The sequence below is a fragment of the Chrysochloris asiatica genome, unplaced genomic scaffold (assembly GCF_000296735.1).
Source record: "Chrysochloris asiatica unplaced genomic scaffold, ChrAsi1.0 scaffold00346, whole genome shotgun sequence".
Classification (NCBI taxonomy): Eukaryota; Metazoa; Chordata; class Mammalia; order Afrosoricida; family Chrysochloridae; genus Chrysochloris; species Chrysochloris asiatica.
In genome coordinates, this window is record NW_006408864.1 from 722,421 (window position 1) to 738,002 (window position 15,582).

General features: G+C 37.1%; 1 protein-coding gene across 2 annotated transcripts in view; it reads left to right on the forward strand.

The window, feature by feature from the left end:
* The window catches only part of NCOR1 (nuclear receptor corepressor 1), a 213,667-nt gene that overhangs the window by 55,231 nt on the left and 142,854 nt on the right, over window positions 1–15,582 (forward strand). Inside the window, exons 4-6 of one of the 2 annotated variants that reach the window (XM_006875906.1) lie at window positions 3,794–3,986; window positions 8,918–9,100; window positions 13,556–13,669. In XM_006875906.1, coding sequence (XP_006875968.1) covers window positions 3,794–3,986; window positions 8,918–9,100; window positions 13,556–13,669 — 490 coding nt within the window. The remainder of the gene's footprint in view (window positions 1–3,793; window positions 3,987–8,917; window positions 9,101–13,555; window positions 13,670–15,582) is intronic. The other variant, XM_006875907.1, reaches the window with a different exon arrangement.

The window sequence follows — 15,582 nt, forward strand, 5'->3', positions numbered from 1 at the left end:
GAAACGGGTCTAAGCCTCTGGCGCACTAAGCTTTACGCGGGCCGTGAGACTGTGAATTCCCACCTGGGAGGCTCAACTCACGAGCTTCCCCTCCCCGATCCCGGAGCCCCTACTCACAAGCACCGCCTGGCCGCCCTGGCAAACCGGAAGCTCTGGAATAAAGATTTAAAAGTCTTCAAAAGACTTTTAAGAGTTGGAATCAACTTAATAGCATTGGGTTTGGTTTGGGGGTTTTATCACCTATTTAATACAATACTATATGTGAACATTCTTCAGTAGTCAGAACTTCTTTATTTCTTTTTCTCTTGGAATTCATGTATTCATTATTCTCTTTGCACAGCATTTATCCTAAACTTCAAATTATTTTATTGATGAGTCTATCATAATCATGTATCTTTTTGGAACTTTTTTGTGTGAATTGAATAAAAGTTTACAAAGAAGATTATTAGTTTTACATCAAACAAATTACAAACTTTATTTCATTGCAATGATTACAATCCCTTCCATGTAACAGCAGTTATCCAGCTTTGTGAAACTGTCTCTACAGCTACAACATCAGGTGTAAAAACCTTGCACTTTTTATGAAATGCCTTTTTATCTCCTGTTGAAAACGCAGCTTTTGTGTGGGTACAGTATATAATACTATAATATTAAAGATATGTGCTAATCTACTGTTATAAGGGTTCTAGTCAACAGTAGGCTATTAGTAATTAAGGGTTGGGGGAGTCATAAGTTGTATACCTGGTGTGGCGCTGTGGGCTAATGCGTCAGACTGCAAAATAGTTTGAACTACAAGGTCAGTGGTTCAAGCTTACCAGCTGCTCCTCAGAAACCCTATACAGAGTCACTATGGGTCAGAATTGACTTGATGGTACTTAATAACAACAACAATGACAAGTAATATTCGGAGTGGTGTGGGGGGTCAGTGGCCCCAAATCCTGCATGTTGAAAAGTCAACTCTGTGATTTAGGTGTGCAAGAGTAGAATTTTTCTGTTTATAGGGTTTTCAAGGATAGACCTGTCAGAAGCAGATTATTTTTAAGCCAAAGATAAGTTTGTTTGACCTGCCAGCCTTTCTGCTATTAGTCACGTGCTTAACTGTTGTAAGCCAAAAGAATGAAGCGTTTCAATAAGGAAGGAATAAGTGAAGTATAAAATGTAGCAGGTAGGGCTATTATAAATCTGCAAATATCCTTTGGTCTTGGCTATCAGGAGATCTTCACTGACTTTAGTGACTCTTGAACTATTTGGATAGAAGATGGGAATTAAGTCAATGCAGTGAGTTGTGTGAGTGGGAATAGATAACTGGTGATAAAATATAAATCACTTTTTTAGGTGCTACTAGTAATATTCTGATAGGAGTCCTGGTGTGGCGCTAGTGTGGGTTAATGTGCCAGACTCCAAAGCCATTTGAACTGCAAGGTCGGTGGTTCAAGCTCACCAGCTGCTCCTTGGAAACCCTATACAGGGTCACTATGAGTCACAATGGACTCGATGGCACTTAACAACAACAAATGTTCTGATAAGGTGCTCTGGTAGTGTAGTGGTTAAGAATCAGGCTGCAAACCTCAAGGTCACCAGTTCGAAACTACAAGCTGTTCCGTGGGAGAAATATGAGGCTTTCTGCTCCCATTAAGATTTATAGCCTCGGAAACCCTGTACAGGGTCGCCATGAGTCGGAATTGACTCTGCAGCACATAACCACCAACTACTGATGTTCTGATGGAGTCCTGGTGTGGCGCTGTGGGTTAGTACGCCAGACTTCAAAGCTGTTTGAACTACAAGGTCGATGGTTTAAGCTCACCAGCTGCTCCTCAGAAACCCTACACAGGGTTGCTGTGGGTCGGAGTCAACTCGACGGCACTTAACAACAACAATGTTCTGATACATTAAAACCTATGAAAAGCCAGAACCCAGTTAAGACGGAAGCCTGCCAGTGAGCAAGTCCTATCCAGTTCTGACTCTAATAGGTTTCACTGTAAATAATTTTGTCCCTGAATTTGAAAAATCTCCCATTATATTTTTGTTAATAATGATTCCAAGAATAAACCTGTGTGAATTTAAGAAAGATCATGGAGTTCTGTGCCTTGAATGAGATTTCACATTTTTGAAATATTTCATTATCTATCTTAGCAAAGGAGCCCTGGTGGCAATGTAGGATAAGAACTGGATTGTTAGCTACAAGATTGGCAGTTCAAACTCACCAACCGCTTGATAGCTATAAAGATTTACAGTCTCGAAAACTCTATAAAAATTTGCTATGAGCTGGAATTGACTGGATGGCATTGGGTTTGGGTATTTTTATTTTTGGTGTCTCAACAATGAAATGTGGTAGTTATCTTTTCAGTAAAATACTGCTTTGGGAGACGTTAGTTTAAACCTTGGCCATAAAAAAGTAAAATGTTGCCTCTCTAAATACACGGACAGAAAAAGAAAAGTCAGACTTATGAACACCAAGAAGCAGTACTCTGTAAAAACTGGTCCCCTCCCCCCCTTTTTTTTAATATAAAGAATTTAAAGGCAGAATCCTGAACTTCAAGACAGCTATTTGGAGAAACTAGACAGTGTATATGTTTTTAGGGTAAGAATGACATATTGGGAACAATGCTGGATTTCTAATCAAGAGATTTCTAAGTGTTAATGATATTTCAAAATTCTTTGACACAAGGCAAGGAATTTATCCTTCCCTCTAACAATAGCTAGTTCGGAGGTGTTTCCCCTGCCCCCCCCTCCCCCCCTTGCTTGTATAGATTATCCTGAATTCAACTATTATGCCATAGATTTAAAAAGATGATTTTATGAATGTTCTTCAACAACTTAAATTTTCTACAAATCAGAATCTGCTGTTTTGTCTTTACTGCTAGATAACTTTTTTTATATCCCCTCTCTGAGCATGGTGTGAAGCTCCGTAGGATGAGCACTGGACTGACTGCATACCACAAGGTTGGCAGTTCGAACCCACCAGCTGCTCTGGGGAAGAAAGATGAGGCTTTCTGCCCCCATAAAGATTTCCAGTCTTGGAAATCCTATAAAGTGGTGCTGTGAGTTGGAACTGACTCCACTGCATTTAGCAACAACAGCTCCCCTAAGTAACTATTTTTAAATTAGAATTAGAAGTTTAACACTATAATACTCATTACCCTCAAGTTAATTTTGAATTTTAGCAGACCTATAGAACAGAGTCGACTGCTCCATTCTTTACGGATGTAAACTGCTACATCTTTCTCCAATAGTGGACAAAACCTACCAGCCTTATAACCACTGTGCCACAATGATTTCTTAACATACTAGGGGGCTCAAAAGTTTGTGGGAAAATTCCATTATCCTTTAATTTCACTTTCCACAACTTCTTGAAGCCCTTTAGTTTATAATGAAGTCTGTAGCACTGGACTGCTAACCACAAGGTCAGCTGTTTAAACCTAAAAGCTGCTCCTCGGAAACCCTGTACCAGGGTTGCTATGAATTGGAACCAACTTGACAGCAGTTAACAACAGCAACATATATTCTTCTGGGAATCCTGGTGCAGTACCGTAGGATAAGCACAGGACTGCTAACTGAAAGAAAGATCAGCAGTTCAAACCCGTCAGCCACTCCTTGGAAACCCTATTCAAGGTTGCTTTGAGTCGGAAGTGACTCAACGTTACTTAACAACACCACCAACATATTCTTCTGGATTCTCTTTGAAAATAAGCATAGTTTTTTTCATTAATTTCTAAGTCCAAACAGAGATCTAGCAGGGGAATTATATAACAATTTAAATTGTTCAAACGTTTGTTTTCTTTTTATGTATTAGGCCTCAAGAAAGGAGAACTGGATATGAACAGTTTCACCCAGGCCCATCCCAAGTGGATCATGATTCTCTGGAGTCCAAGCGCCCACGTCTGGAGCAGGTTTCTGATTCCCATTTTCAGCGTGTCAGTGCTGCCATCTTACCTTTAGTGCATACACTGCCAGAAGGGTTGAGGTCTTCTGCAGATGCTAAAAAGGTAAATATTTGGTCTTTTACTCTCTGGAAACCAAGGCATAATATATGAGACGGTTCAAATAATTTGTAGAAAAATTCCAGTATATTTTAATCCTATTTTTTTCACAAACTATAGACGCCTGTATGGCACTGTAGGATAATCACTGGACTGTGCACTGCATGGTTGGCAATTTGGACCCATCAGATGCTCCTCAGAAACCCACCCTATACGGGGTAAACTGTGAGTCAGAATGGACTCCATGGCTCTTGTTATTAAAATTGCAAATTGAAAAGTGCCTGGTACTTACTTTAAAACTCATTGTTTTATAAGACATAAATTAATTTGTAAAAACTATTTAAATAGTAAAATGTTAACTCTTTTTCTGTGTCATGTTAATATTTTTTCCAGTGTTGTCTTATGTTAATTTTACTTATGGTTTTTTTAAGCACATACAAAGTTTAAAATGCTCTTAATAATAAATACTTTTCCAATCAAGTTTATTGCTATAATCCTTATATTAAATAAATAAAAACCTATACATAGTCTTTGAATTTTTATGCATTGAAAAATGTTTGAAAAGATAGTAACTACGTCTGCAGAGTCCTGGTGTGGTGCTGTAGAATAAGCACTGGACTGCTAACCGCAAGGTCAGTTCAGTGGTTAAAACCCATCGCCACTTCTCAGAAACTATACAGGGTCGGTATGAGTCAGAACTGACTCGGCAGCACTTAAACAACAAGAAGTAATGTATTCCCAACTTGTGTTTTGAAATCCAAAGTGGGGGGAGTGCATGTGCATGTAGAAAGAAAACAAAGCAAAATGTTAATAACTGGTGGGTCTAGAGGAAAGAGGAATGGGTTTACATTATACTGTTTTATCAGTTTTTCTCTTAAGTTTGAAAATTTTCAAATTAATCAGTTGGGTTGAGAGCTATTTGTGATATTCTAGAAATTAACTAAGCTTCTGGGAGTTTTAAGATCTACCTCACTATATGAAATACTTATTTTTATAGCCTGTGGGTTTATAAGAAACGTTTTGCTGCATTTTATAAAAAGAAAGAAAAAAGGAAAAGTGTGTAAAGATCTCCTTCCAAGACTGATTAAATGACCACAGATATAATTCTAGCCTTAGAATTTATGAGCAAAAAGAAACCTTAATAAGTTCATTCATTAAAATATAACATGTTTGGATCAATGTTGGGTTGTTGGGTGCCAACTAGTCAATTCAGACTTACAGTGACACTTTATGATAGAGTAGAACTGCTCCATATGGTTTTCTTGGCTGTTAACTTTATAGAATGTGGTGGATAAGCACATAAGAATGTGTAGGATAAGCACTGGACTTCTAACTGCAGTTCAAACCCACCATCTTCTTTTCAGAAGTAGATTGCCAGCTCATTGTCCTGCAGAGCCATTGTGTGTATTTGAACTACCAACCTTTAGCAGTTGAGTGCTTACCTATTACACCGCTAGGTTCTTATTAAAAGTGTAAAACTTTCGGTGATTTTTCTTCCTTCTTTGAATACATTTTAATGTGTTCATATTGTACATACTATCTAACTTTATATTTGCTCAAATATATCTTGAGTTTCTTTTTGTGTTATTATGTATGTTTAGTATATGTAAATATGAAATAGCATATTTATTCAGTTGCAACCTATTTAGTTTACCTGTTCATTATGATGAACAATTTTGTAATGCATTTCCTTTTGACTGATTCTTTGTGCACATATTCAATTATATACTTAAGTTTCTAATAGTATAGTTAATTGCAGAGCAGAGTTGCATATTTTTAAAGCTTTCAGTGGGTATTTCCACATTACCCTGCAAAAGAGTAGCCCAATTTATATTCCTGACATAGGGTAGAAACGTACCTAGTTTTTTGTACTTTTTCTGACACCAATTATTTATTGTTTTTTAAAAATCTTTGCCAGTTTGATGAATGATGGTATTTATCATGGATTTCTTAGCTTATTAGTGAAGTTTACTGTTTTAAAATTTTTGATTTTAAGTCATTCATCTTTTCTGAATTTTGGGAATTGCCTTTCCATTTCTGTTGGCCATTTTTTATTAGTATGTTCATGATTTTATATTGTTAGATTTTATTTTTTAAATGGCTTTTCCTATTTCATCACTTGTCTTTTCATTTTGTTGTTACTGTTTTTGATAAATAGAAGACTATAGTTTTTATTTATTTCTATTATTTATTAAATTTATTTTCTCATTCTCCTTGTTTCTTGCAAAGGTTTTATTCTGCCTCCACTCGTGTCAGTGATGTGGATTGTAGTTCTGTGTCTTACAAGAGTTTGTCTGTCTCTGCTGGTAGCAGCAGCACAAAGTTCTTTGTGGATGTATTGTTTTTGGCGTTTCCGAGCCCAAGTGAATACAAACACTTTCTTTGTTTTTATTTTTTGTCTTGACAATTTTTGTGATTTGCTAGCAAGCCTCCTATAAGTATTTGATGTTATTTGACACTTATTTTGATATAAGGTATAAAGTAGGAATCTCTTTTTCTCGAAAATGACTACTAGATGTTCCAGTACAAGTTTGTAAGCATTATGAAGGCGTGGATCATAACTTTTTTCACCACTCTATTTCTACTAGGCACTCAACTAATTTTTTGTTGCTGTTAATTGTTCAGCAAGAAATGAAAAATACGATTTGTGAGGTTAATATTTAGGGCATGTATTAGTATCACTTGGGGAGCATTTTCAAAATCTACTGAATAAAAATATAATCTGCTTTGCTTTATACTTTTTTTAAAACATAGATTAGTTCATATCCTATTAATATGACATGGATGTCTGGTGGTTCTTAAATGATTTTCTCCTGCATATTATTGTTTCAAAGCTTTCAGGAGCAAGTTGTCTCGTAATTAAAGGAAGAATCTTGGCAACTGTAAAATTTGGAAGTTCTATGTAAAGTGCCCATAGTAACTCACTTAGTGAATTTAAAAACTGCTTTGCTTTTCACAGTGTTAAACTAGTGAAGCTATGAGTGTTAGGAAGAAACTACGAAGACATTTTCTCCTGTATTTTTTGTGTTTAAAGTTGGCAAAGAAGGTTATGTCCTGAATCTGACTTAAAATGTTTCAATTTTGATGAGACCTACTGCTTTCTTTTGGAAACAAATCAAGGTTTTACTTCTTAAAGAAGGGAAGTGTGAATTACTGTTTTAAGACTGAATTACCCGCCAAAGATTAGCTGTATGCTGAGTGCAAATGATAAAGATTTATCTTTTTTTTAAATTAGAATTGTTACTGTTTTTGTTAATGCTCTGCTTACAAAGTTGCACAGGTTTTAAGTCATGCCATTATCCTACTTTTCCCAGAAGCCCTGTTAATTAGTGCACAGTATTACGGAATGTGACGTTTTTCAGTAATGCAGATAAATTGTATTTTCCGTGAAATCTCTGTATCAAACTATTTTGGAAAAGCCATCCAGGTATTTCTTGCATGTGTTCTTGGTTCAAAACTACTGATTTTTCAATTCTTTAATCATCATTTAATATGTTGTAGGGTTTTATCATCTGATTGGTGTTCATTTTAGGCTTTTCATAGCTTAAAACTTGTGCCTTAATCTAAAATATATCTGTTTTATAATACTGTTTATGGCACTTAGCAACAACGTGTCTTCACTTCAGATTGAAAATTAGTAGGGTGTGTGTATTGGGGGCTCTGGTCGGTGTTGTCGGGGAGGGGGTTTTCACCAGTTCTCTGCTGATTTGGAGGTGAAATGGAATGTTATATGTGGCATAAGGAGATGTAATGTATGCTGTAATGTGGACCAATTGAAAGTGCCCTTTATTGAGAGTAGATGAAGAGGGAGGCAAAACAAGAGTTCCTCAGGACACTTCTCTGACTTCCGTAACTCACTTGTGGTCCTTGGAAAGCTCAAACACTCTTGGCCACATGATAGTCATTAAGCTGTATAGGTACCAGGTTTTATGTACAGTAATACTACTAGGAGGTTTCAAAAAGTTTGTGGAAAAATGGAATTAAAATATAATGACATTTGTCCATGAATATATCGAAATCCCCTCTTCTTTTCCAACTTACGTGTTCAGACTTTTTGAAGCATCATTAAAATGAAATGGTTGAGCAATTGGTAATTATCTTTTGTCCTAATTAAACTAGTATTTCCTAAAAATTCTGTGTAGTCACAGTATTGTTAAAGATGATCAGAAATCTATCAGCCTCACTCTGTATAATTTTTAATATATTCAAAATAATATGACCAAACTATAAAAGTGGTGTATGTAGGTATTTTTTGTATGTATGTGTGTGTGTGTGTGTGTATATATATATGTAATTACATATATATATATATATATGTAATTACTACTAAAGGACTGCCATATAGGGAAGTATATGAAGCCCAATTTGTTGTTAAGTGCTGTCAGGTCGGTTCTGACCCATAGCAACCCTGCAAAGGATTTCCGAGAAGTGGCTGGTGAGATTGAACTGCTTACCTTGCGGTTCAAATGATTTTGCAGTCTCGCACATGCCAGGACTCCATATATATGGAAATATATATTGGGGCGGGGGGGAGAGATGATTCGAACCTACCAGCTTGGAAGAAAAAGTTTTGATAATCTGCTTCTGTGAAGATTGTTGTTAAGTGCTGTCAAGTCTGTTTCGACTCATAGTGACCCTGTATAGGGCTTCTGAGGAGCAGTTGGGTTTAAACCACCGACCTTGCAGTTCAAATCGATCTTGCACTCCAGTGCATTATCCTGCAGTGCCACAACAGCACTCCATAATAGTTGTTGTTAAGTGCCATCGAGTTGATTCAGACTCATAGACTTCCTGTATAGGGTTTCTAAGGAGCAGCTGATAGGTTTGAACTACCAACCTTGTGTTTCACAGTCCAGTGCTAATCCAACAGTGCCACACCAGAAATCTGTAACAGTTATTACTGATGAATAAATTGTTCTTGATTTTCTTCTCTTAAGGAACCAGCATTTGGAGGCAAACATGAAGCTCCACCCTCTCCACTTTCTGGGCAAACATGTGGAGATGATCAAAATGCTTCACCTTCCAAGCTTTCAAAGGAAGAATTAATACAAAGTATGGATCGTGTAGATCGAGAAATTGCAAAAGTAGAGCAGCAGATCCTTAAACTGAAAAAGAAACAAGTAAGTGTTTGTTTTTTACTGCTTACTGCTGTAGTCTTAAGATTGCATAATTATCTCCTAAACAAAATAATGTTAAATTTCTTTTTAATTTTAAACTAGATGTAAAGGGAATCATACCTTTATACACACATACACAAACACACACGCGTGCGTGTGTGTGTATGGGAGTCCTGGTGTGGCGCTGTGGGTTAATGCTGCAGACTGTAAAGCCATTTGAACTGCAATGTTGGCAGTTCAAGCTCACCAGTCGCTCCTCAGAAACCCTATACAGGGTCGCTATGGGTCGGAATCGACTTGACAGCACTTAACAACAACAACATGTGCGTGTATGTATTTAAAGACATGATATACACACACACACACACAGATCTTGTCTTTGATTAAATGATCACAGATAGAAAAATTTGTGTTTCCTTATGGTAGCATGTATCAGAACTTCATTTCTATATAGGACTGAATAATACTCCATTATGTGTTACTTGTATGTACCACATTTTGCTTGTCTATTATCTATTCTTGGACACTTAGGTTATTTTTATCTTCTGACTATTGTAGATCATTCTACAGTTAATAGTGGTATTTAATATACTTGTCTTAGTGTCTTTAGGGTATCTTCAAAAAAAAAAAAAAGGTCCACTTAAAGTAGTGGCAATTTCTTGTTTGGGATTCCAAAGAGACAATCTTAATAGATTTTCTTGAAGGACATAGGGCAATAATAGCATTTATGATGAAGATATTTTAAGAAAATTGAAAATTGCGTTCATGAGACAAAGGCTAGGAATGTGGTGCCGAGGGATTTTTTTTTTCCCATCACAGCAATGCATCTGCTTATTTTTGGAGGGTAACAAGGGCTGGCTTATAAGAATCTTGTAGGGAAACCTTCCCCCACCCCTCATAGCCCTGCTCTTGCCTTTCTGTCTTCCTTTTGTTAGTCAAACTCAAATAACATTTCAAAGGAATAAGATTTGAACCCTCTTAGTAGCTCAAAATACCAACAGAGAAGGAAGGAGTCTTCACATCAAGTGTCAGTCCTATCCCCTCTATATACACGGTAGATAGGGATAGGCAACTTCCTACTCGCTTCCTAAATGGGGGTGCTAAAAAGTCATGAAGTGACTGGCTTACAAGTTTTCAAGAGGGAGTTTAGTTTCAGAGTGTGCGGAGGAAAGTAGAATCCTCACTGAATAGTTTGCATTTTGTCTAGATGGTGGTGCTGGTAGTTATGTGCCATGGAGTCGGAACTGACTCATAGCAAACCTTTATAGGGTTTCTGAGGCTGTAAATCTTTACGGGAGCAGAAAGCCTCATCATTCTCCCATGGAACAGCTGGTTGTTTTGAACTGCTGATTTTCCAGTTTGTAGCCCGATTCGTAACCACTTACGCTACCAGAGCTCCTTTGTCTAGATGGATCTGGTGAAAGAAGATGGGGATAAGATTCTTGTGATTCATGAGTGAGTAATTGTTATCATGACTAATTGCAGCTGTCATAATTGTAAAGGTAGAAGTTTTGTAACAAAAAGGGGGGAGTAGTAAATCTTACAGTCCAGGAACAGAAACCCTAGGTTCCTCAAGGGAGAAGAGCACGAGTGCAATATAGGACCCTATTCAGAGAAGCAGTAACACCAGAGATGGAGGCAGAGGTGAGGACATGGAGAGATAGAGTAGCTGAGGACTCTAGACCTATGGGAAGAGAAAGGCTGTGTGCTGGCGGAATATGCCCTTTGGTAGTTTCAATGATTATATATTCCCAAGTGTTTTTGTGCACCCCCCCAACCTCCCCCCCAAACAAAACAAAACAAACAAACCAGGGAATAGAAGCAATACGGCTGAATGATGATGCACAGAGATTGAAATCATTGCAGTGAAATGATGAGTGTAAAACCAATGTTCCCCCATGTAAACTATCACTCAGTTCACACTAAAAACTTACAAAGATTTTGATCAAAGAATTTAGTAATGGTTTGGCTGTAATCTTAATGGAAGTATTTGTGAGGTGTTTTCCTTCCCTGTATCACTGGGAGTGTTCAGACTGCCAGCCTTTAGGCTAGCAGTCAAGTGCAAAATGTTTTCAGCACATGTATGAGTTAGATGAGTTGAAGCCTTGAATATTAGCGTCAGTAGTACAGAGAATTTTTACCTTGAGGACTTATTCTGTTGTCTAGTGCCTTTCTTACTAGATAGCATCTTAGGAACTGTTGTTGTTGTTGTTAAGTGCCATCGAGTCGGGTCCGACCCATAGCGACCCTGTACAGGGTTTCCGAGACATTTAAAATTGAATTTATGCTGTATTTATTCATGTGGATAGATGTTGAGTCAACAACAATTAGTTGTTGTTTAATGCTGTTGAGTCAAGGAGCGGCTGATGGGTTTGAACTGCCAGCCTGGAGGTTCACAGTTCAGTACCTATCCTGTGTATCCTACCCATCCTATAGCACCACACCAGGACAGACACAGTCAAATGGCGCTGGATTATACTAAGCCATTAGACTATGTGGATCATAACAAATTATAGATAACATTGTGAAGAATGGAAATTCCTGAACACTGTGCTCTTGCAGAACCTGGCCTCAGACCAAATGGCCGTCATTCAGATAGAACAAGGAGGTATTGGGGTTTAAACAAGGGTTTAAAATAAAGAAAGTTGTATATCAGGGTTGTACTTTTTCACATACTTTTTCAGTGCCTATGCTGAGCAAATAATCTGAGAAACTAGACTATATGAAGAAGCATGCAGTGTCAGGATTGGAGGAAGACTTCATTAACAACCTGCAATATGCCGATGACAAAACCTTACTTGTTGAAAAGGAAGAGGACTTAAAGCACTTACTGATGAAGTGATGAAGATCAAAGATTACACCTCAACAATAAATAAAAATCCTCACAACTAGACCAATAAGCAACATCATGAAATGGAGTTAATATTGAAGTTGCCAAGGATTTTATTTGGATCTACAATCAACACCCATTGATGCAACAGTCAAGCAATCAAATGACAAATTTCAATCGACAAATCTGCTGCAAAAGATTTCCTTAAAAGTCTTTTCAAAGCAAAAATAACCACTTTCAAGATTAAGGTGCACCTTACTCAAGCCTGTGGTATTTTCAGTTGCCTCATATGCAGGTGAAGCTGGATAATAAATATAGAAGACCAACAAATAGTTGATGCTGTATAAGGTCACACACCAGCAGTCCATATTTATATAGTATTGCTAGTACTACTTACTGGAACAGGAACATTATAAAATACATAAGAGAAGGAATGGCACTGTGCTGAGTTAACGATTAGACCCTTCAAACCCTTGTCTACCATACTCTCCCCACCAGACATTAACATGTGAGCTGTTAAGCACTGGACTACTAACTGCAAGATCAGTGGTTCTTACCTGCCAGATGTTCCTCGGAGAACTCTACAGGGTTGCTATGAGCCGTAACCAATGCAATGGCATTTAACAACAACAGCATGTATTTATAGATGTCTTGGTGTGGTGCTTTAGGATAAGTACTGGACTGTTAACTATAAGGTCAGGGGTTCAAACCCACTACCTGCTCCTTGGAAACCCTATAGAGGCTTCAGCTTGACAGCACCTAACATCAAAACAGCATGTATTTATAACACGTAAAAGTTTCTTTTCCAGTGTTATAAAATAAGAGACAATTATGATACAAATATATGCAGTACCGTCATCTGTTTGATGCAACTTAGCATTTGCCTTAAGTTGATCATAATTAGAATATAAAATTAAAGTGAAATATAAAAATGATGTTTTCTAATGCTTATATACGAGGGGGCCTCAAAAAGTTTGTGGGAAAAAATTCTATTATCTTTTTATTCAGTTTTTTCACATGAACTTTTGAAATTTTGTTGTATAAAACGTGCATGTGCGTACAAGTGAGTTCTCGTGGCAAAATGGTTAACCACTAACTAAAAGGTGGATTTGAACTCACCTAGAAGCTCTTCAGGATAAATGATCTGATGATCTATTCCCATAAAAATTAAAACCTAGCCAACCCTATGAGGCAGTATTTCTCTGTCATATAGTGTTGTTATGAATCGGAATAACTTGATGGCATATAACAGCAATCACACATATATATGTATGTTTGCATTGTTTAGGAATGAGTGAAAGTAAATATGATTGGTTTTCTTAGAGCCCAGGTTCAATAGTTACTGGTAGACTAAATGGTTACTCTATAGAATCAGCAGGAGTCCTGGTGTGGTGCTATGGGTTAGTGCACTGGACTGCAAGGTCAGTTTGAACCACAAGGTCCGTGGTTCATGCTCATCAGCTGCTCCTCAGAAACCCTATACAGGGTTGCTACGTATAGCAACAACACTTAACAACAACATAGAATCAGCAAGGCATTTCTCAGTAACTTGTGCTATCTCTGGCAATTAATTATTTGTGGAGGTGACCTGCAAAGCATGCCTCATTCTTTTCTTCTGGGTCTCTTAGCAACAGCTTGAAGAAGAAGCAGCTAAACCTCCTGAGCCTGAGAAGCCTGTGTCCCCTCCTCCAGTGGAGCAGAAACATCGCAGTATTGTCCAGATTATTTATGATGAGAATCGGGTAAGCTCAGGCCATTAAACCCACTTATTGTGCCTTTTTGGGTCCCAAATAACGTTTGATCAAAAATTAATTGTGTGAAAACCTAAATTTAAGTATTAGTGTTCTTAAACCTTGGTTGACTGAAACTTTGTTTTTTTTTCATTGAAGTATAATTTTATAAGCTGAACCTCTTTTATTATATAAATAACTGGCAATATTGCATTAGGTAATAAGGAGGTCTGGTAGCGTACTGGTTACGAATCGGGCTGTGAACCACAAGATCAGCAGTTCGAAACAACCAGCTGTTGGCCACGGGAGAAAGATGAGGCTTTCTGCTCGCGTAAAGATTTACAGCCTCGGAAACCCTTTACAGAATCGCTATGAGTCAGAAACTGACTCCATGGCACTTTACAACAACAATACATAATATAAAATAGCCATTCTCTCATTTTTATTCCATAAGGGACATTCAAGAAATTTGTAACAGTATTCCAGTTGAAATAACTTACTGGCTATTAAAATAAACTTCATTATCAGCTTCAGAATTCAAAGTTAGGATTTCAGAGAGATTGTGTTAAACCTTAGTTATAAATGTGAAGCCATTAATGTGTAGGTAGACTTTGTATCTTTAAGTTCATAAAAAAAAATTCTTATTTTGTTTAAAAAGAAACTTTTGTTTTAAAATGCCCTTTAAGAAAGGCCACAATTCTAAGAGTACTTTTATGTCCAAGTTAGTATTTGGGCAGAACTTGGCTTAGAAACTGGTAGTTAAAGGGAAACCAGTTTCATCTAAATATATGGAAAGCTTTCCAGAGCTGCGTAACTGTGGACTGCCTTGCCCTGTGAAAAGTCACCAGAAGTATTTGCTTAGGCAGAAATGATGTGGTCTATTTATGGAGGTAATGTGAGAAGTCAGGTATTAGATAAGATTGATAAATTTGATAATTTAATAAAGACTGATAATTTATATCCATGCCACAGTTTCATAATAATGTAACTCTAAACTTTGTACTAAAAACGAAGAGAAGATGAGTTATTTAAAAAGTCATAATTCTGTGTGAATTTTGTAAATGCTTATTAAACAGTCTCTTGTTTATAAGGTATCTGTCTTCTAATTATAACTACTATTTGCTTTTCTTAATAGTTTCTTTACGTCCCCAACCCAGAGCATAGTAATAGTAATGCGCTGTAAGTGCTATCGAAGAGAATAGGCTTGTTAGCTCTAAACATAGTCTCAAGGTATGCAGATTGTTTTTTTCCAGTTTACTCTTGTTGCATTGTTTTTGTCTTTGTTAAGTGCTGTTGAGTCGGTTTTTCAAGGAGTGACTGGTGAGTTTGAACTGCCGACCTTATGATTCAAATCAACCTTGCGATCCAGTGCTTTATCCCACAGCACCACACCAGGACTCCATTGTTATATTGCAGTGAGTGGAATTATGAGAGTCTGTATATCTTAAAGTCTATAAACTTTATGATACTAAAGGACATTGGCCTTAGGAAAAGCAACTGTGAATTAGTAATGAAATTCCAGAGAGCCCCATCTATATGTGTGTTTATGTAGATAGATGAAAGAGTTTCAGATATATGAGAGTAAGTCAGAAAGTATTGTTACTAGGGTTCCAGTTCATACATGCATAAGTTTATTCCAAACAAAAAAATGTTTAAGCATGTTTCTGAGATCAGTGAATGGCTGTAGACAGGTTTTTTTCCAGTCATATATTTGTCTTAGTCTTGTTAGGGTGCTTTCAAAGGAAAGAAAAAAAAAGATCCAATCCAAACAGTGACTTCAGAGTGGCCAGTGAAAATCAAGGCAGTGGAATTTCTAAGGGTTAAACTTGGAGTCCTGGTGTAGTGCTGTGGGTTAATATGCTGCAAAGTCAGTGGTTCAAGCCCTACTCAGTATATGTGGTGCTATGGGTTAATGTGCTGGACTG